General features: G+C 40.9%; 1 protein-coding gene across 1 annotated transcript in view; it reads right to left on the bottom strand.

Annotated features, from left to right (window-relative positions):
- tyw1 (tRNA-yW synthesizing protein 1 homolog (S. cerevisiae)) overlaps positions 1-23,279 on the bottom strand; it is a 90,080-nt gene that overhangs the window by 11,852 nt on the left and 54,949 nt on the right. The window contains exon 14 of the mRNA XM_030066662.1: positions 17,349-17,459. Coding sequence (XP_029922522.1) covers positions 17,349-17,459 — 111 coding nt within the window. The remainder of the gene's footprint in view (positions 1-17,348; positions 17,460-23,279) is intronic.

The raw sequence follows: 23,279 nt of genomic DNA, 5'->3' as shown, positions 1-23,279 counted from the left end.
CGGGGAGTTACAAGGGGTGTTGATAATTTTTGGGAGCCAAATTTCTTTTGGCCTCTCAGTTTACAGTAAAATACAGCCATTTTCACTAACTATTAAAATTGCACCAGTTTATCAAGGCAACATAATGTTTAAAACAGTCTTTCCTTTGAGTGTGAAGCACAGATGCAGCGTTGCTGCGTCAGTGGACTGTGGTCACTTTACAGGAGTAAAACTCTGGTCACTTAACAGTTTTGGTTTGGCAGCCTGAACTTTTGTTTGTGTGGAAACTTAAGTCTGTTAACCAGCTTCCCATATCAAAGGCATCCTAAATGAATCTAAAACAACACACTAGTCTGCAGGGCCATTCATTTACTCAGATGCAATTTTGAGAGAAACTCACACCAAAACAAAACGAGGTACTGATCACAGCAAATGAAACTGAAGACAAACAGAAAGAGCACACTCAATACTCATAAAGGCTGTACAGAACTACTGTTTGACTATACAAATATACTGAGTGGGTTCAACACAGGTGTCAGTTATTGTAGTAAATAAGACAGAAACCTTTTGCTTTGGCACACCAAACAATTCATATTTGTGTATGTATACAGAGCATTCAGAGAGTATTCAGACCCCTTCACGTTTTTCACTTTTGTTATGTTGCAGCCTGATGCTACAATCGTTTAAATTCATTTTTTCTCTCATTCACCTACACTCAGTACCCTATAACGACAAAGTGAAAACAGAATCACACCCTTTGCAGCAACTCCTGAAATTTAGCTCAGGAGCCCCCCATTTCTCTCGTTGCTAAAATGTTTCTACACCTTGATCAGAGTCCACCTGTGGTCAATTAAATTGATTGGACATGATTTGGAAAGGCCCACAGCTCTCTATAGAAGGCCTCACAGCTGACATGCATATCAGAGCAGAAACCATGAGGTCAAAACTTTCTGCTGCACTGAAGGTTCCCAAGAACTCAGAGGCCTCCATGATTCTCAAATGGAAGAAGTTTGGCACAACCAGGACTCTTCCAGGAGCTGGTCGCCCGGCCAAACTGAGCCATCATGGGAGAAGGGCCTTAGTAAGAAAGGTTACCAAGAACCTGATGATCACTGTGACTGAGCTCCAGAGATCCTGTGTGGAGACGGGACAAAGCTCCAGAAGGACAACCATCACTGCTGCCCTCCACTGATCTGGGCTTTATGGCAGAGCGGCTGGACGGAGGCCTCTCCTCAGAGCAAAACTCATGGAAGCTGCTTGGAGTTTGAAGAAAAGCACCTCCGACTGGGCCGAAGGTTCATCCTCCAACATGACAGTGACCCTGAGCTCACAGCCAACACAACACAGGAGAGGCTTAGGGACTCTGTGAAGGTCCTCGAGCGTTCCAGCCAGAGTCCTGACCTGAACCCTAACATCTCTGCAGAGACCTGGACATGGCCGTCCACCGACGCTCCCCATCCAACCTCACCGAGCCTGAGAGGATTTGCAAAGAAGAACGGCAGAAAATCCCCCAGTCCAGGTGTGCACAGCTTGATGCTTCATACCCAAAAAGACTGGAGGCTGTAATCGCTGCCAAAGGAGCTTCAACTAAGTCCTGAGTAAAGGGTCTGAATACTTTTGTCAATGTGATATTTCAGTTTTTCCTTTTTAGTAAATTTACAAAAAATTTCTACAATTCTGTTTGCACTTTGTCATTATGGGGTACTGAGTGTAGATTAACGAGAGAAAAAAATCAATTTAATCGATTGTAGCATCAGGCTGCAACATAACAAAAGTGAAAAAAAAAATGAAGGGGGTCTGAATACTTTCTGAATGCTCTGTATGTCATGAAACATCAAGAGAAATAACATATATTCTATAGAGAAATATATACATAGAATAACACACATAAGAATAGATATAATTTTAAAATCAATTTTTTGAACACGATGTAACAATCACACTTTTTTGCAAAATGGTTTGCAATTTTTAAATTTAAATTTTGACAATTTCAAGTGAATTACGTTATAGTGAAATTAAACTAGTCCTCATTTTGCTGATGGCCCCCTGGAAGCCTCTCAAGGCCCCCAGGGGCCCACTTTGAAAACACTGCCTGTAATGGCAATTTCTCCTTTTCCTTCAAACATTTCCACTCTTGCCTTTACATACACAGGAGGAGCATTAGTGATCTTTACGCAGACCCAAAAGACACAAGGTCCAGTCAATCCTCGTATCTTTACTTGTTTTATTGAAGAGACAAAATTATATGACATACCAGCTCTTGTCCATCCTCCCTGCCTCAGGTCTGGGGAAAACTTGTGTGCCCTCCTCCCTCCTGTGCCCACCTCTTCCTGTCACCTGTGCCCAACATATATCCTGTCTCTAATCACTGCCACCCTGTGTTAGAAATAATAGTGAGCGCTAAGTCTAAAGATAAAAAATAATAAAAAACAATAATATGCCAACACTAAATTAATCTGCTCCTACACTGCCCTTGGAAGAGAGGATAGCCTATCCTCATAGCCTAGCATGTCTGTCAAGAACTGTGTAAGACGTTATGACTCATTTGTCGCTTGTTCTTGTCAGCTACATGGATATACTAAAGGCATTTCTTATGGTTAAGAAAAAAATAATTCAAGTACTGAAATAACAGGCTCTCTTTCATATTGGCAATCTGGAGGGTGTGATTGACAAAAAGACTTCATGCACGGAGACAATCAGCAGCTATATCACCAGTAATCAGTGGATTTCACACTGATTTCCCATTCAATGGGTGCAAGAAATAGAGTAGGAAGTGAGAAACCATCAGGCCTTGGCCTTAAAATCAATCAGAACAGCAGGGCTAGAAGCTGACGCTTTTCTGATCGATAGCAACAATTCTGTGTTGTGGTCGAGAGCGACGAAAAAGGAGAATGAGAGGAGAATAAAAACTCCCCACGGTGGAGACATCAAACTGGGACGAGAGCTAAGAGCTGGCTGTCCTGTACCGCGGGGTGTGTGTGTGTGTGTGTGTGTGTGTGTGTGTGTTTTGCTGCAGCAGCCAGATCCAACACCCACTGATGCAATTCCAATACCAGGAATCAGTGTTGTTATTTTGTAAAACTGGTTTATACTGTAATATCGTGTGTAGATCTGATGATATTTGGGCTTTTATCCTTCAAAGGTGCTCACAGTCTCAGAGCCTGAGCCCAAGGGACAAAGGGATGGAGAAACGAGGGAGAGAGGAGCAAAGTGACAAAGAAAGCGAGAGGAAAACTGCAATAATTAAGATTTCTGTAGTGTTTAGGTAAAATATAATCCAATGTGGGGCCGGGAACAAGGGCTGCAACTCACAACTATTCTCATTATGGACTGATCTATCAATCATCCTCAATCAATGAAAATCAAAATGACCAAAATAATAACTATGAAAAAATGACGTCCTATTCAAATGCGCGAAACAGAACGGACATTCAGATCAACATTCGAAGGTGGAAAGTTGAGCAAGAAGAATCTACGTAGTTCACCGCAAGAAGAATTTTCAAAGATTTACTTTAACTATGATATGAAACTGAGAATCATCATATTTTGACCAGGGCATGTTTTGTATTTTACTTACATGACTAAAATTATTAATAATTTTGGCTCTTTTTAAATACCATGCTGGATTCTGAAGCACTAGGAGGAACACTTCAATAAGAGTCAAGTTCTGTGTGTGTGTGTGTGTGTGTGTGTGTGTGTTCAAAATTAACATGTTGTGCAAAGCAAAAATCAGTGTCATGTTCATATGCTTTCCATTTCTCAAGTTGAGAAACGGAAAACATGATCTATTGTGCCTTCAAGAGCTTTTGGTTGTAGATGTCTGCAAAAAAATAGATGTGAAAATGTGTTTTTTTTTTTCCATTCACAAGAGGAACTAACATTGTTTTAAAACCACAAATGAGGAGGAAAAGAAGCACAAGATTCCTTCATTTTTTTTTTTTTATATCAGGTCACTGAACAGACTATGTGGTGAGAACTATAGAGATGCCAAAAACCTAAAAAAAAAAAGCCTGGGTTGAAGATAACTTAATTATCCTTCAAACAAATGAGATTTGTTGGAGTCATTACATTTCATTCAAGAGCCTTCATTTTTCATAACACACATGCATGCACACACAAATAGGGTGAGAGAGAGAGAGAGAGAGAGAGAGAGAGAGAGAGAGAGAGAGAGAGAGAGAGAGAGAGAGAGAGAGAGAGAGAGAGCGAGCCTGTGTCAGTGTACTATAGCAGGGCCAAAGCAGCAGCTGTGCGACCAGGCCTCTCTGATCTCTTGGCCAGGAGCGTTGACTGATCCTCGCCCAGGTAACTCACCGAGGAGTCACAAGTGTACGAGTGTGTGCATGCGTGACCATGTGTGAGAGGAAAATCACGACTGTGAGCGTGTTAAAACTCTGACAAACACGTGCTGCGTCTCTTGCCTGCATTTCCTGTGACTGTTAAAAAAAAAGAGAAAAAAAAAAAAAAAAAAAGGCAGATACCTGTGCAAAAACATCTTAAATGGCTAACTTAACTAACGTGAGCCTCACATTTAATTCATGTGAGTGGATACTCACAAAAATGGGACAAGATGGGACAAATAGATTTTAAACAGAATTATTCATATTTATTAAAAAAATATCAGTTCACAGGGTGTCTGCAGGTTTTAACAAGTGCAATTTTAGACTTTTTTAGACCTTTTTTAAATCCTGTGTAAAAATTTAAGACCTTCACGAAGTATTAAAACTAAGAAAAAACAGGTCCAGATTGCATTCAAATGACAACATTTATTGTCATTTAAACAAACACAGATGCAAGAAACTACAGCACACAACATTTTCATTTTTTTTTTTTTTCAAAATAATGCCTTCAAATGAAACTACTTCAAATGCTGAACACTGAAAACATTGAAACAAACCACATTTATACACATTTTACAGAGCCCGTGAGCGATTGTGTGTGGGCGTGTGTGTGTGTGTGTGTAATGCGCAGCACTACATGCTTCTTAGCTCTGCACTTTTGGTAGCAATTTCGGCGATCTTTTGCACAACGTGCAAAACGCCTCGGTGTCATCATCTGGAACACGTTTGAGCCAGTCGGCAAAATCCTGACGTTCGAGCCAGATATTATTGAATCTGCATTTGCCCATGTCGTGTTTTGTCTGGTTTTGTCCTGCTGCCATTCCCGCCTCGCACCTAGCGCAATACAGAGCTGTGCTTGCTCCAACATCCTGTGACGACACTTCCGCTTCACGTCTGTAGTTTTATTGTGCATTCCGCTAACAGTGAGTTCCGCTAGCAGAACTACAAGGACCATAAGCCACCGGAACAAAAAAACCCCCAAAACAAAACAAAAAAACTGAACGGCGTGGGTAACGGACGGGAAATTGACATAAAGATAATTATTTTTACATTTATCCTACATTGATATTTTGCACTATAACCTAGGTCTTAAATTACCCAAATGAGATTTTAGACTTACAGTGCAAAATATCTCTGTAGGCTATTTTAGACTTTTTTAGGCCTAAAATTGAAAATGTCAATTTTTAGACTTTTTTAGACTTTTTTAGACTCCGCGGACACCCTGAGTTCAGAAAGAGTTTTGAGACCAAGGTAATGTATGGCTCCTGCATATGAAATACAGTAACACCACCACTCCTGCTGGCTGAGGCCAATTTCACAAGGACAATTAGGTGGAAGAAGTATTTTTTTCTATGGAAAAAAAAAAGACTCCGTCTTTGGTCCAGTTGGATTGCCTTTCTTCACGGTCTGCTGCACAAGAAATATTTCCACACTCAACTCTTTCCAGCAGCGCCGAGCCCAGGCTGCTGTCCCAGAGCCCGGCTGCAGTGCCGATCACATATATCTGAGCGTGTCTATTCAACGGCCACAGGGGAACCGCGACTCCATTTGTGAAGCGTGCCCATTTCTCGGGGTAATTCGACAACATACACTCTGCGCCAGCTGCTTGTGCATTCACCCCACGAACCAGAAACACACACAAACAGAACAGGGGGTGAAGCGTGTCCTCAGGGTTTGGGCTGAGAGCGAGGGCGCGGCTCGGGGCGGGGCGAGGCACGGCAGAATTGATGAGGATCCTTGGTGTTATCAGCCTTGCCTGGAGGCCCGCTGAATAAAGATCAACTACCCAGGGCTCCGTATAAATCACCAGGTACAGAGGGGCAGAAGGAGGGAGAGATAGGAGGAGATGGGAGAGGATAGATGAGACGAACTGAGAAAATGAATGGACTGTATCACTCAGAAGATATGAAAGCCCTTGACCCATATCCAAATATTATAAGCCTTGATGACTGTAATGTAAATAATCAGCGTTGATTTTCAAGGCTGGGTGTGTTTGACCAAAATCATCCCTCTCTCTCCCTCTCTCTCTCTCTCTCTCGCCCTCGCCCTCTCTCTGGAGCGAGGACCAGCAGGTTATTGACGCAGCGCTGCCATGATAAATCACACGCTGGACAACAATGGGACAGTGGATGGGAAATTGTGCAGGTGGAGTGTGTTGCACCACGTAAACACACTGGCTGATGGACATAATAATTAATGTGCCTGTGAGCTGCCCTTGGTGGACACGCACACATTCCCACACTATATCATTTTTATATGTTCACACTCCACCTCTTGTCTTGATGAGTGTGCTGTGTTTCTGATGTGTGACATGGCACACGCTTCAGTTTCCCATGAAATGAACCCCAGTTACTTGAACTGAATGGAAAACACTGTATCTGTAATGACAATCTCACATTGCACTGGTGGGTGTAAATAAAAATGAAATGTTTGACCCTTTCACTGCAGTTCACCCTCATTTTACATTTCAACAATTTTGCAAACTATGCAGGGATACCAAAAATATTTACAGCTGTCCCTCGCTGTAACGTGGTTCACCTTTCGCGGCCTCGCAGTTTTGCGGATTTTTTTTGTTATAAAAATTGCATTTTAATCTTATAAAATTACATTATATTACCATTATTTCCATGACACTATATAGAAGTGTGTAGACAGTAGTTTTCCACTCTTCACCCAAGTGAGAGTGTAATATGACCTTGTATCCTTGTATTGTAGCTGGATTGTTGAATATTACCATATAAGGATTCATTTCCTGTTAGAATAGAATAGATAACTGTTGATGTGTGAACAAGTGCCTCAGTGAGAGGTCGCTGCCCAACGTGGTAAGCTACTCACTCCTTGCAAGTAAAAATTTACTACTCAACTGGGCGTTGTCTGTCTCCTTTGTCAGGAGGTGATCTCAGAATTTTAGTAACATTTTTAGTGCAATTTTGCATGATTTTTTTTTTTTTGTGTGTTCTGCGTCCTGATTGGCTAAGGGACTGTAGACCATTGTCAATCAATCTCCTCCGTGCCGTGTCTCCTGTACAGTACAGAATGCGTTCAGCTTGCCTAAAGTGTGTAGTGAGGGGGTTTACAGCCTTAAAACATGTAGAATAATCGTAAAAAATAAAGCTGACTACTTCGCGGATTTCGCCTATTGCGGGTTATTTTTAGAACGTAACTCCCGCGATTAACGAGGGACCACTGTACATCAAACTGACTTGATTTTAAAATTTGAATTTTTTTGTTGAAACACCCACCTTATAATGCGTCTGTGTCTGACAAAGTCATCATCATTCATAAACCATAGAACTGATCACTGGCTGTGTAAAGTTTTTAGGAAAATTCATTTGAAATCGTTCTAAAATATAAAATATAACTGCTTGCTTTGGGCAAAGATCAGCAGAAACATCATTAAGTATGTACATTTTGTAGATGTTAGGTTAAATATGCAGAAACACTGGTTTGGTCCTTTGATAGTTTTTTTTTTTTTTTTAAATCATCAAATAAACCTGTTTGTCTCCCTAAAGGACATCCTGTCAGCGTGTGCATGATCTCAGGTCACAGGCACGTCAGGGAAACTGAATCAGGTCAGCTGGACTTCATTATGTCTAGAAGATGTTTGGCCCCTTATCCAAGTGGCTTCATCATGATAAAGCCACCGATTCAATTTCCTTGACATATCCTAGCAGTTTACACCTTCAAATGATCCCCACCTGTGTTAAGTCCTGCCCAGCAACTACAAATGACACACTCACCTACAGTCTGATTAATTAACAACTGAATGAAATTTCCAAAAATCAATTACTCCTTTGAAAAAGGTTCTGTATTGAATGTTGCTTCATGACTGTAAAGACCAAATGTGTTTTTTTTTTACACTGAGATATGATTGAACATTTAAGACGTAGAATTAAAATATGAAAACAATTTGATATGAATGCTAAAACATTTAGTAATGACAGGCAGGCCTTTGTGCTTGTCTGAAATTTAGTAACTGTAATAACTGTAATTTAGCCTATACATTAATTAATCAAAAAAAAAAAAAAAAAAAAAAAAAAAAACAACACAGGAAACAGCCTGCATCTACATACTAAATCACCCATCATAATCAATTATTATTAGTAACTCAAATTCTTCATAGCGATTCATCAGTTATTGATTATTCCTTAACACCCCTATAGCTGATCCATCTTATCTCCCACTGCGCTCCCTCACCTGTCAGCGAGGAGGCCTGATCTGAGAGCCGGCTCAGGTGTTTCCATCGTGGGACACACTAATTACAGGGCTCATGATGTAAAACTGATAGCTTCCCCAAAGCTCAGCAGCCTGAGGGCTTCAACAGCTCAGTGAGGGACAACAAGACGGATGCAGCATGGGGGGGGGGGGGGGGGGGGGGGGGGGGGGGGGGGGGGGCAGGAGAGACAGAGGAGATAACAGAAGAAGGGCCAGTGAAGAAAAGAGAGATGAGAGCTCAATGACTCTGACCCTTCACCTGTGCCCGTGACGTGAGTTGTGTAACTGAGCGTCAGGGGAGACAAATCGATTCGGTTCTAAAGATCACACATCCTTTTAAAAATCAAACACCAAATATAATCAATAAATGTTGAGAGTTCAATCAGCCACCACTGCAGGTGTGACTGGGGACCACCTGACCTGGACACTGGGAGGAGGCCTGGCTAAGTCATGTCTGAAAACCAAACACTGCTGTGACAATTACTGCTGATTATATATATATATATCTATATCTTTCCAACCATATATAGATATAGCTATATATCTATATATCTATATATATACAAAAACACACTACACACACACACACACACACACACCATATATGTATATATATGTGTGTGTATGTATATGTGTGTATGTATGTATGCATATATACACACACACACACACACACACACATACATATATACAATGTGTGTGTGTGTGTGTTTTTGTGTGTGAGTCTATGTGGGAAAGAGGGCATGTGAGAGTTTATTCATGTGTTTGTGTGAAATAACTGGACAGTTTTGTGTGTGTGTGTGTGTGCTGCCCTTTATCCAAACGCCCTTCAGGACAGAGCGAGCATTTCAGAGCGACATATTAGTTTTTCTGTGTGTGAAAGGAGACCACGTGTGTTTGAGGTGGTGGATAATAACATCACAGCTCCTCGTATATTCACACATCCCAGGTCGCCTCTCCACCCCGACACCGTCTGTTCTCTCATCACTGCTGTGCTCTCTGAGATAAAACAAAACGCTACGTACTGATGGATCAATATCCACACTAGAGATCTGGAAGGGAAAAGCCAGCAGAGACTCGGGGGACAACTTGCAGAGGGAAATGTGTTTTTTTCCCATTAATTGCACATCATAAACCCCCAGACTTGCTTGAAGCAAGTTGTTGATGATTTAATCAGCTGTAAAACAGTGTGTGTGTAAGTGGGCAACATCAGTTTAATATACATACATGAGGAAGAGAAAGAAAGCAAAGAGAGATGCGGATGCTTTAACCGCCACACAGCTCGTCAAATTCATTTCAGTGCAGATGGCAAAAAAATGCTCTGACATTTACAACACACAGCTTTACTTAACTTGACTGGAGCAGTGGATGTAAACACCATCGACACACGGCACAAAGGAAGAAAGAAAGAAGAGGAGAGAGAAGAAAAGAGGGGGAGAGAGGATGAAAGTGACATAAAGATGGGAGTTGGTCTTTGAGAGCAGGGAAAACACACTGCAGCACAAAAACACACACACACACACACACACACACACACACACACACATAGATGAGTGCAAACACGAAAAAGGGAAGAAAGAAAGTAAATGAGGGAGAAAGTAATCAAGATAGCAAGAGCCAGAAATAAACTGAAAGTGAAAAAAGTGGTAGTTTTGGGGTACAGTGGGTGTCTATCTGTGTTTTTGAAGACAGTCATTATGTGTGTATTCATTATTCACTGCTAAAACTTCACATGCTCATTAACATCAATGGGCTGCTAAGGATTTGTTTGAGTCTCTGCTACGTTTTGCTGTCATTTCCAGTCATGTGAGTTTCTCTCCTGTCCTCTGAGGGCGGGGCCAAGCCACACTCAGACCACAGCAGAGAGAAAGGCCAAGTGAAGATCACGTGACTTGAGATGATGTCAACTTGTTATGTTCATGTAGGTGCAATAACAGCTTCCCAACAAGAGCACTATATTCATGTAATGGTCTAAAACTAAACACAGGCGGATGGTGACCCCAAATGTCTGAAATTCAGGCCAAAATATCTGGTCTTTTCTGGTCTCTCCAGGCAAAAAAAAAACTAAACAGCGGGAACTGAAAAACAAAAGGACAAGAACACACAGCGTTTAACTTAAACACACGCTGAAACACACACGCTAAGGCCCGTAATCACATCTCAAAGCACCACCCTTTACCTTTTGGAACTAAGCAGGCACATGTAGAGCTGGCTGCAGGTACATGTTTGTGCCACCTTTCTCTCATCAGTTCAGGCTTATCGACAACAGAACTAGTGACAATTGTGTATAAAGTATGTTATTCACTGACAATTTGTTTAACAGCCTGGAAAAAGGGATATTTACACACATTTGTGATGAAGTGACACAGTCGGTCAACTTTACAAATACAGGTTGTCATTTCCACCTGTAAATGTGCACATGCCCTAAAAGAAGAAAGCCATGAGCTGATTCATCTACATATGGGAACCACACAAACACAATAAGCACAATAAACACAATAAACACAATCCATTTCCATGCACACGGACGATGCATTTGTACGATGATTGATGGGAACGGCTGGAATGTGTGTTTATTAGTGTCAACATGGGCGCCAACGGCCAGGCCAGAAAAACTCCAGCAAACACTTCATTAGTGAGAAAATAATAAAAAAAAAAAAACCTTCTCACACATCACATCGAAACACACACACACACACACACACACACACACACACACACTCCTAGCTGCCTGCTGGCCTTTTTGAAAGGTTTTATTTGGCTCCTTCACTGAATGCTTCACCTCGTCTCCTACTTTTTTTTTTTTTTTCTTTCAGTGTTTGGCCCTGCCACCGCAGGAGCCTCTCATTACAGCACTGGCCTCTTCATCTCGTTATTTCAATGAAAAAGGGCAAGCTGTTGCATTTTCACAAAAGCGTCGAAGGTTGAGGATACTGTTGGTGCTGTTGCCTTTAAGCAAGAAGTTTTTTTAGGTGGCATCTGCATATTTAGCCAGTGTTTGTTTGAATTTCCTCACGGTGATTGGACACTCAGGTATGAATGGGAGCGGGAGTGTGATCACAAATCTGTATCAGCCCTTTGATGGACTGGTGACCTGTCTGGTCCATGTACCAGGTGGACAGTCATTTTTGGTATCAACTCAGGCTAATAAAAAACTGTTTTTCAAGCTTTTTGGATTTGCTGTCTCAATGACAACAGACACCCTGCTGTGATGCTCGATTCTGTTTTCGTCTGAATTGTAAATCAGTGGAGCCGAGGTTGTTGTGGCTCGTTTGTTTTACTGGCACTGTCCTCTGCTTTTGTGCTCTGTGCTGGAAAAGTGGCCAAATGTTTACCTGTAGTTAACAGAGGAATGGGAAATAGGAAAAATGTTGAAACGGTCCATTCGGTTTCTGGATACAGCTGTCCCTCGCTTTAACGCGGTTCACCTTTCACGGCCTCGCAGTTTCGCGGATTTTTTTTTAGTGCAATTTTGCATTCTTTTTTTCTTTTTTTTTGTTCTGCGTCCTGATTGGCTAAGGGACTGTAGACCATTGTCAATCAATCTCCTCCGTGCCGTGTCTCCTGTACAGTACAGAATGCGTTCATTCTATAATACTGGACTTTGAGAGTTTAAACAAGAGAGAAAAGTGAGAAAATGTTAATGCCTGTCTGAGAAAAGTGTATAAAGTGTGTAGTGAGGGGGTTTACAGCCTTAAATCATCTAGAATTATTGTAAAAAATAAAGCTGACTACTTCGCAGATTTCGCAATAGGCGAAATCCGCGATTAACGAGGGACCACTGTAATCAAACTGACTTGATTTTAAAATTTGAATTTTTTGTTGAAACACCCACCTTATAATGCGTCTGTGTCTGTGGCTGACAAGGGACCACTGTACATTATTTTTGACTGTTTCAATAAACCTGGCATGTGATGATCCAAGATCTAGGATCCGATTCCTTTAAATTGATTAGTTATTTATAGCTAGTCTTATGTTAACTAGCTGATGTTTGCATGCTGTTGCTGACAACAAATAATTCCTGATTTAATATTTCACCTTGTCTATCATACTTTCCTACAGTTGTTTGCCAAGCACAGCACCTGTTAGGCTGTGCAGTAACGCCACCTGAGCGTGTGACTGTTAAGGACCACGACAACAAAACTACTCTTGAAACTGATAAGGCGACTGTGACTTTATAGTCTCAGCAGAGGAATTTCAGTTTGAACATGTCTAATTCTGTCTCACTCACTGTATGGACTCGTCTGATCAATGCATGCTGGGAAAAAAAGGCTGCAACCCACCAGGACCGCTCACAGGGGTGCGTGGGAAAAAGAAAATGAATGAATGGCAGTTAAAAATACTTTTCTGTCTTTTAGCAAAGGAACACTGCTATTGCACCTTACTTGGGTTTTTCAAATGTCGCATAGCAACTGCAGGGGCCAGGACAGCTGCTTTGTGAATGCCAACGCTTACCTCTGGTAGCTGAAAAAAAAAAAAAAAAAAAAAAAAAAAAAGGCCCTCGCAGTGGAAACAGGGGGCTAAGCAATTCTGTGTTCTCTTGCAGTGGAGTATTCAGAGCTTGGGGTGTGTGGGTGTCCATGCGGGAAGAGGCACTTCATGAACACTGACATTAGCTGAGACTGTGCTGTCAATAAAAATATTTCACCTGTTCATTTGTTTTCTAAGGGAACACAGAGGGTGAGAGAAGCATGCAAAGGAACCACCGAGGGGGTGGACAGAGCGACGGAGGCAGGGAGAGGTCGGACAAATGGGCAGACGACCTTTTTAAAATCAATTAGCGGGCACCCCGCAGCAGAAAGAAAACAGAAAACAACTAAATTTCAACTTCACTTCAAAGGCTGGAGCTCTCTCATTTCTGCTTTCCGAGGTGGAGACAATTCATTGTGTTGGCCTAATTTTTTTTTTACTGAGTTTGGGCGCTGCTTAAAGGGGAAGTAAGGATAAACTGTTGCTGTACTGTGAGGAGGAGGAGGTGCGATGCATTATCCAAACAAAAGATGGAAGTTACCAGTTAGATCATTTTCCCTTGCGTACAGTGAGTCATGCTCAAAGGTAGCATTAACTACAGGGGTGAATATGCGAGTGAATGAAATGCAGCACCTTTTTAATAAAGTTACTCAAGTGTTGTGAAATGAAGGGACCGCATCAACATATACAACACACTTGTCAGCTGTAAGCGAAGAAATGTACTGCTGACGCCCGTATCGCCCACAACGCCTCCACACCAGCTCAGCATAATCTGAATTCCCCACAAACAAATTAAGAGTACAGCTACAGCAGGATGAGAGCGGCTACAGAGAACAGACACAAGCACTAACATCAGACCACTTAAACATGATTTGACTGTTTAAGTAAATTAGCCGCTTTTTTTGTGCTTTTGGTTTGAGACAATTTCAAGCAGTACATGTAGCCGGTTAGTAAGGGGTGGAAATGTGCATGTACCAGCACATGAGGGGAAAAGGCCATATAGGGATATCATATCATATACCATACTGCATGTACACATATTACCTAATAAAATACACATTACATACCATACTGCACCAAAACAGGTTAGGGTTAGGTCATTTATCATTCCAAATGTGACATCCTAGTAGAGAGTTCAGGTTTTTTCCAGTATCCTACTGGGGGAGCCAGTGGGATCATCTAACTAAAAAACTAAAATTAATGTGAGGTAAGATGTTCATTTTAACAACTGATCATCTTTTAGTATCTTCAATTTTTTTTTTTTTTTTTTTTTTCCAGAATTACTGACTTCCATGGAAGGAAGGCTCATGACAGTTATTGAAAAGAAGGGTGGCTATATTGGTCACTGAATATTAAATGTAAATTAAATGTAAATTTTGAGTGGTTTATTTGTTATTCTTACTCCAATAGATGAAAATAAACATAAGAGATGGGAAATTTTTAGTTTTTCATTTAGTCGCATAATAATTCTGCACACTAACAGTTGCCTAATAATTGTGCACACTCACTTTTCCTTTGTTTAATATTCAGTTTTGAGGTTTATTAACATTTTGGACTGACTGAGATCACTGTACAATACAACTTGCCTAATAATTGTGCATGCAGTGTACAAATGAATGCTACTTTTTTATTATTATTATTTTTTTTTAAATCTTGAATGGATGTACAGCAATAAGCCAGACATGCTTCATTGTCTGAGCCGGTCTTTTCAACTGACACATTTATGATCCGTCTCATTAATATCATGACTCCTTTGGTATGTGTACAATCAGCTGACGCCACAACAGGTTTGTAAAAACCATTGGGTTTAAAATGTGTTTCCTGCAACATTGCAATATCTATCTTTTTTCTGCATAGGACATATAGGTCCGGGGTAAAACACATTCACAAACCAGCTGCCAAACTAACAGCTATCAGTGCTGTCAGTCATTCATAAAGTCAAAGAAACTATACCAAACAAACAAACAAACTTAGGGGAAATTGCAGTGTTTTATGCTGTATGGCTCAAATAATGAAAAAGTGTGCTTTGGAATCTGAGTAAAGGAATCATTAGATCCGGTGAAATTTCTTATGGCTTTTACCTTTTAAATAATATAAATAATAATAAAAAATAGAAACCAAGCAGAAAAGGAAGATGTGTACTTGATGGGTTGTGATTCAACCCGTTCCCTTGATGTTCCCTTGATGTTGGTGAAGTACAAAGAAAACATGTCAGGGAAGATGCTGATGATTAGATCTGAAATGGTTTGGTACCACCAGGACTGCTGAAACAATTCAGCACAGGTTATTCCCATTAAACTGCCATTTAAGTCTACTTGTTTCCTTACAGCTGGGAATAGAAGAAGAGTTTATCTCTGAGACATTGCAGCTGTAATATAATGTTATTATTTCTACACTCCTTTTAATGAACTGTGGATGATATATCTGTGGAAGGAGATGTAATGCGCTAAACTTCCCTCTAAAATGAATTAATCGTCTAAAGCCGGTCTGGTGGCCAGCACTGCTGGCTCATTTGCTCTCAGCAAACACATTAATGAGGGACAGCTGAGATGGGCTCGGCTATTAGGAGGCTTTGCTCCAGACACACACCAGAGCTCGGTGCAGTCAAATACAGGGAGGAGAGGAGGAGGAGGAGGAAGAAAGAGAATGAGCAAGGATGAAGAAAATGCATCAGTGTGTCTGATGAGTTACATTTAATACTTTTTAAAGACAATTTTAATGACATTTTAATAAGTTTTTTCTTTATTTTTATTGAAGGATAAATTCCCGCACACTGGCCAACTTCCAGAACAAAGAGTTTATTGCGACGTTTCAGTCATAGACCTTTTTCAAGCAAGGTCAAGCAAGACCTATCTATGATCTATGGTCAGTGTGCGGGAATTTATCCTTCAGTTACTTTGGACTGGTTTGTCCTTTTCCGACGCACCTGCCCAAGGAATAGATGTGCAAAGTTTTTTGCTGTTCCTGAATTTATTTTTATTGACAAAGCATATACTTTTTTTTTTTATTCCAATCAGCATTGAAGGTGAGTATAAATGTAGTGGTATATATTCGGTCCACATCAGAGGTCAGGTTTAGGTACAAATATGGTTGGTTATTAACTAGATGATTGTATGAGCTGTTATTTTAACAAGTTCCTTTAGGTTAGAGAGTAAACTGCTATAGTAATAAATCTAACCAGAGCTTTTTTCCCACAGAAGTTGGGCCAAGCGAGTGTGAGAGGTCCCTTAGACGTCTCCCTGTGGGAAAGGATGAAGTGAACTGGGTCATCTTCCCAGCAGGTGGATGCAGGATGTCAGTATAATCACAGGATTAGCTTCAGTAGGCTGAGGTTTATAACATCAACCCCTGAGTTTGACTCATTTTGACAAAAAGAAACAGATGAATAAAATAAATAAAATAATTCAAATTTAAAATGATTTCATGACTTTTACGGCCTAATATTTGTAAGTTCAAATTTTAAAGACATTTTAAGACTTTATAAGGACCTGTAGGCACCCTGATGTATGCATCAATAGTAACAGTTTTAAGTAAAGCCCTCTTTCGACAGAATAGTTTTACTTGGGTCTATCAAATAATTTTATCTGAGGATTTCAGTTTAGAGTTTCTGACCAATTTGCACAAAATAACAACTCCCTGTATAAATCACAAAGATGAACGTGCATACCCCATTTATGCAAAGTGGTCACACCATATAGCTTCAGTGTGCATTATACATGACTGGATTTCTGTCAAAATATGACATATATAATGTGATATATTTCCAAGCCGTACTGTAATCTTGAAAATACACCATCTCTCTTCACTGAAACTGGTTGCTCACTGGAAAATGGTTGGCTACTTCAGACAATATCTCACATAAAGCAGCCATGTTCTGACCCTCTAAAACGTAGAGGGTTGATTTAATTTCCCATGTCCCAGGTAACGTTATTCCATATACTTCTCAACTAAACCTTTCCAGGGGAATTAAGACGCAAAAACTTCCACAAGTGCCTCCAAACGTGAGAAAAAAACACAGGGAAAAAGTAACTGTAGCATCACTTCCCACAGACACTCAATTACCACCATGTCAGTTACTGTGGGATTTCTAATACCTAAGGTTGTTTTTACAAGTCATTTCACGGCAGGTTAAAGACACCATATTATTTACAGGAACAGGAATGTGCAGTCTGTTAAAAAGTCTGTTAAAGCTGATGACATGATCCATTTGGAAGTGACTAAAATCACAGAGATGCTCAATTACCCCACATCCTTATGCAAAACAAATCTGGTTTGAGCAGCGCTACAGATGTTAGAGGAGACGGGAGAGGAGAAGCAGAGGGAAACGTGCAGGATGATAAACCCTACCTTGACCTCAATGAAGTCCGGCTGGCCCAAGGCAATGAGGTCCGAGTAGGCCTGCAGCTCCTCCACGTTCCAGGCTTTCACCAGCGTTAACCTGTACACTGTCCTCTGCCTCTGGATGGAGAGAGAGGGGGGGGTGGGAGGTCAGGAGAAGGAGGGACAGCAGGATGAAAAGACAAGACATGAATTTGTTAATATGCATTCCAGGCCAGCATGAACACAGCTGCTGAGATATTCCCTGATTTCAACACAACATGCCACTGCAGACAGAGCAAACAGAAAGTGACATTTCAAGTGTCAAGACGTTCAACTTTATAATGGCGCCATATAAAAAGGTTCATGTGCATCGCCCCGGTACATTCCGCTATGCCAGACAAAAAAAAGAAAAGAAGATTGATGCAATGGCACAGTTTTTGTGCCATCCTGACAAGATGTCAAGATGCAATGTAGACGTCAAAGTCAGAGACACACAGCTGCTATTTCTGCATCCAGCTGTCCATGAGACATTCAACACCTCACTGCTTCTCCACTGGGTTTCATAACACATATGCACTGGCCTTGCATTTAAAAAGGATCACAGTCATGTCATTTATGTTTTTTCCTGCGGTCATTAATGCCAGTGAAGAGCCTAAACCCACCAATGTATTTGCAACACATCAGAAGCTACTATTGTCTGTTTTATTGCAGGTTTGCCTTTTCCCCTGGAAGCCATACGATCCCCTTGTTTTCAAAAAGTCATTCATAAACAGTTTGCAGAGACATACTTAAACCTCCATGTTAAAATACACAGCAAATATACAAAACTCGACTTTATGAGGCCACAATCATTAGAGTTACAGTCCTGTAAGCAGGTCCATGCAGACAGAACTGAATGTGAGGAAAACACAGCACACATTGAGATAAGTCTTTCTTAAGTTTCATTTTGCTTCTTCACAGCCACCAGAAACACAGTGTGCCTTGATGGAAAAAAATGAAAACAGACCCAGTCACACCTGGCAATTAGCTGCATGGTATTTGTGTTTAAAAAAAAATTACCATGAGTGTGTAAATTACAATAATAAGCAGTATGTCTGCATTATCTTTTAATGTAAGATCAAGTACAATGAAGAGGCATCTTATATTTAACAATCAAAGTGATCAAATGTGCCAGCATATATCATACACACTGCATTAAACAGCTTGGCATTCACCAAACGTTGAGGTAACAGCACTTTCCTTAGAACATCTATGTACTGGGTTTGTGATTAAAAAATAAATAAATAAATAAATAAACTTATATCTCTTAGAATTAAAATGTTCTAAAGTTGAATCGGCACTGCTCCTTGAGAAGTGTTATAAAATTGATTATTTTCTGTTTTGGCTGTGGTGGTCTGACCCATATTTCCACTAAATTTAGAAAAGAAGCAACAGCAAAGGTACACGATGCTCTTGATTAAAGTGCATGCTCTGCTTTTGGCTGCAGTCCATTAAAACGACCTTTGTGTACAGAAACCCCAGTGCCATCATTGTTATACTGATAATTCAATCAGAATTCAAACTCAACGTCTCACTCTCAACTCCCCTCGATCGTTCTCTGTTGCTTTTGGCAGCTCACTGACACCAACACCTGAGGAAACGCTGCACCTCCCAGATCGTCTGTCAACCACCAACATAATCTGGAGCAAAACAGAGCTGTTTGGGAAAGGCTCACAAGTCTGCTAATGTCTTAACAACTGCTGAGCAGCAGCAAAAGTGCATACGTGCTCATTTAACTTTCCCTGGGTAATTCACTGCTGTATAATCAGACCATTGTTGCCTCTGTATAGCACGAGGGAGAGGATTACAGAGCAAATGATGGAAGAAAGGAGACGGAAGTCGGTAGAGAAGATGAAAGGAGAGTAGGGGTTAGGACAGAGGACAAGCGAAATGGATATTAGGAGGAAACAAGTAACTAACAATGGGAAAGGAGAAGAGAGTGCACTCTTTCTCTCTGACTGGAAGGTTATCTATAGACCCGGTCCTTTCAGCCCAGTAGGGAAGAGGATAATTGGCCAGTGGAAGCAGAGAGGTGAGGCATTTCAAGCTGCATCTATTCCAAATCCGACAGCGAGGCACAACTCTATCAATCCCCCTGTGCACTGACACAGAGGCCAGGTGGAGGAGAGAGAACTGTCAGAAAAGGAGCAGAGAAGGATAACAGCTCAGTCGGGATGGAGCAGAGCCCACCATGAAAGGCAGCCGGAGGGATTGGAGCTGAGATGGAGAAAGAGAGAGAGAAGGGGGGCGGGGGGGGATATAGAGAGGTATTCAGCTGGCTCAAAGTTACTGCTTGGGTAACAGTTTATTTTTGGGCACTAGGTAGACACACACAGACATACCATATTGGCACAATATGCCATATTGGCACAGTGCAGCACATTAGCATATACAGGGGAAGATACACAAGCCCCTGGGGCAAAGATGATCTTATTAACCCACAATGCTGCACGACTGTTTGTACAAATGTTTCTGGTTTGCTGGTGTGAGCTTTAGCTGCAATATGCAACTTTTGCCGTAAGAATCAATATCAATATATCGAATATATCATCCATTTTCAGTGTGTAACCCTGTGAGCACATCCGTACGTATCCATGTTTGCATGAAATAAGCTTTTCAGTGATGTTCAACATATTTTAGGGTGCCATTAATGTGCTCTGTCCCTATCAAATACACAAATGGATATTCTGAATGTGTGTCATATGGGCGTGGCTTGCAGTGTATTATAGTTATCAGGGTTATGGGGCAGTAAAACCTATTTTTATGACATATTTTGCACCGAAAATGGGTTGTGACCATATGCCATTGACAACACTGAAGGAAAAATAAGTAGGATTTTCCTAAAAAAAAAAAAAAAATGTATAGACTCATACTAAAATGAACCCTCTCAATCATCACTTATAGCCCATTGGAAGTGTGTGTTGTGGTGTGTGTCTGCAGAAACCCTCCCTCTGCCTGGATTTTCTTGTTTTGCTGAGCTCGGGACTCTTAAGGGCGTCAGCCTTTGGGCAGCGAGTGTGTGGCTCCAAGCCAACAACAGCGAACGGGGCCAGATCGATAGCATGACATCCAATAGGAAGCTATGAAAATCATGGATGTGGACTGCAGAGAGAAGGAAATACAGTGAAATACAGTAAAATACAGTAAAATACAGTGAGATACAGTAAAATACAGTGAGATACAGTGAGATACAGTGAGATACAGTGAGATACAGTGAAATACAGTGAAATACAGTGAGATACAGTGAGATACAGTGAGATACAGTGAGATACAGTGCCGAGTGGACAAATCTTGTTCCACAATGAGCGTATCGGGGGTTGGCTTTCACCCGCTGGCGAGCACTCAGGGAGAGGGTGAGGATGAAGAGTGACGTGGAGTTGGCCTGTATCCTGTTGTGCAGGCAGGACATTTTTTTTTTTCTAGGACAGCTCATTCTGTCACCATCCTAGGAAATGAAAACACACTGCTGGTGGTTAGCTTAGCCGGGGAGGAGTGTCAAACTTTGAATGTCTGTATTTACAAACCACAACTGACAAATCCTACTCATTCCGCTTTTAACATCCATCCTGTCAGATTAACGCTGGCAGCAGAACCTATGTGCAGAGTTTGGCTGAGCCTGAGCCGCGGCACTTTCTGTGTGGGAGGAGAAGCCAAAGACCAGACCACCTCCCAGTGGGAACTCTGACTATCTGGCTTGTATCCACTGGAGCTTTTTCAGCTCTTTTCTACTCATTGTGAGTGTGTTGTGGTGTGAAATGCTTTCTGCCCTCGCTCAGATTTGCTATCTGTAAATTAAACAACATGCCACTCTTGAATAATAATGTGTTGTATTTTGCCCAAACAGCGTTGGCCGGAGGGGGCAGCTTTAAAGCCACTTTTCACTTGTTTTATTGTGTTTCTCCTCATTTGCATTCACCATGTGCTGCTTTGGCGGTGTAGCTGCGGTGGCTACGCGGACGCTCATTAAGTCGCCTCAGGCTAGATGGCGTCTCACGGTGGACAGCTCGTCAAGGTGACTGACAGGTGTAAAGCAAACAAAAAAATATGATTAACCGTAATAATAAAGAATAATATACGGTAGGGGGTTTCTGCTGCCTCACTCTAGCACTGCTATATTAATGCTCCCTATTTAATGGTTCTTGTGAACTCTAAAACAGGGGTCCAAATGTTTCTAAAATTTTTCAATAAGCCTTTTAGGGAATATCTAATTTTCTCAGGTTTTAGAAAGTGCATTATATTGCATGTCCATCTTGTGAAGTTAGGAGGTGCCTTTTCCTTCCAGGAGAGAAGAATCAGATGTCTGGCCATCAAGGAGGTAAATGCTGTGACTGCAGAGGCTTTGCCTTTAAGGGAATGAGTGTCAGGGGCAAAAACAAATAAAGTGCAGATGGCATCGGGAGAAATGTCATTCTGAAACATCTTATTATAGGAATTAATAAGATCATATGTACGTAATCTGATGGCAGACTGTTACAGCGAGGGCATGAAGGGCCAAAATCTGGAAAAATTTTTTTGCCAGTCTTGCCTTGGTCAAGTGTGTCCTCAAAACAAATCTGAATTGTAGTTGTGTCTAATACAAGAAGAAGTATTTAGCACAATCAAGCACATTGGTTTTTTATTGGTTTTTTTTCCTCGTTAATGTGGGGATAGCGGAAGGATATGATCAATCATGTTCTTGAACTTACCGTCCAGATTTAATATCCTTTGAGGACCAAACTCTAAAGGCAGAATATTAAAGAGAGAGTGGGAAGTTATGATTGTTATTGACAGAAAAGTCTCGAAATGTCTTGTGAATAGCGGGTGGGAGGTGGGCTGGAGGGGGAACATAATATAGAGCCTAGATAAAGTGGACTACAGGCCTGCATGCTCCATCTGGACCCGGGCCTCACATCAGGTACGTCTCCAACCGATATAACCGATAATAATTAACTTCATGTGAGGGTCAGCGAGCCCGGCCAGCGAGCTTTGTCAGTCTTTGAAGGACTTTTATTTTAATTCAAGATAGGGATGTTTTGAAATAGCTATATGGTTATCATTTTAATAAGATTAATGCGACCAGCTGTGGACACTGGGAGGCTCATCCATCTAACCATGACTTTTTTTTTTTTTTTTTTTTTGCATTTTTCGAGTACAATAAGGAAATTTTTAGTGAAGAGTGATGAAAATGTTTATGTGACCTCAACCCCAACCTATTTAAAGCCCTCAATTAAAATTCTGAATGGAAAGCGTGAATAAGTGATTAGAGGCCATATGATTTTATTGCTATTTAAATTTGTTATTTTATTGCTATTTAATTTATCCACTTTTTACTGGTGTTGATCTTGCCTAGCTGAGTATTTCCTCAGCTCTAACTGTCGAGATTTATTATAGTGTTTCTGGTTTTCTCATGTTGTTTTTCTGTGTGAAACACTTTATTGCTTTTGTTTGTATAAGTCTTATTATTACAAGTTTTATTGATTGATTGATTTTAACTGTCTTTATATTTCATGGTCTACATTTCACACCATGACCGGTTTCTATTTATCCAGCTACTACACCACACAATGTATATTCATCAGCAGAGGGACACTCACCACCACATAAAAAAGGACTACAGTGTGATGTGATTTATTTTGCAGCACTTTGCAAAGATGCGGATACCATAATTGCTGTTAGATATTGCTGTTATGTTGTTATTTTTGTTGCTACTGTTACGTGATATAGAAAAATCTCTAGGGTGTCATAATCTCTGACAAACATTTGATGATGCACCTGAGACTGCTGAGCCACCACAAATCCCTGAACACCGGAAATATTTCTTGACACCAAATAGAAATGTGAGTCTTCAGATTGATGATTATTCTGACTGTCAGAGTGCGAAGCCTTTTCAGAATAATGAGATGCCAGGGTGCAAGCAGTGAAAGTGCCACAGGGCAAAAA

Source organism: Myripristis murdjan, chromosome 13 (assembly GCF_902150065.1).
Source record: "Myripristis murdjan chromosome 13, fMyrMur1.1, whole genome shotgun sequence".
Classification (NCBI taxonomy): domain Eukaryota; kingdom Metazoa; phylum Chordata; class Actinopteri; order Holocentriformes; family Holocentridae; genus Myripristis; species Myripristis murdjan.
Note: the sequence above shows the minus strand (reverse complement) of the source record. Positions and strands in the feature narration are given on the sequence as shown.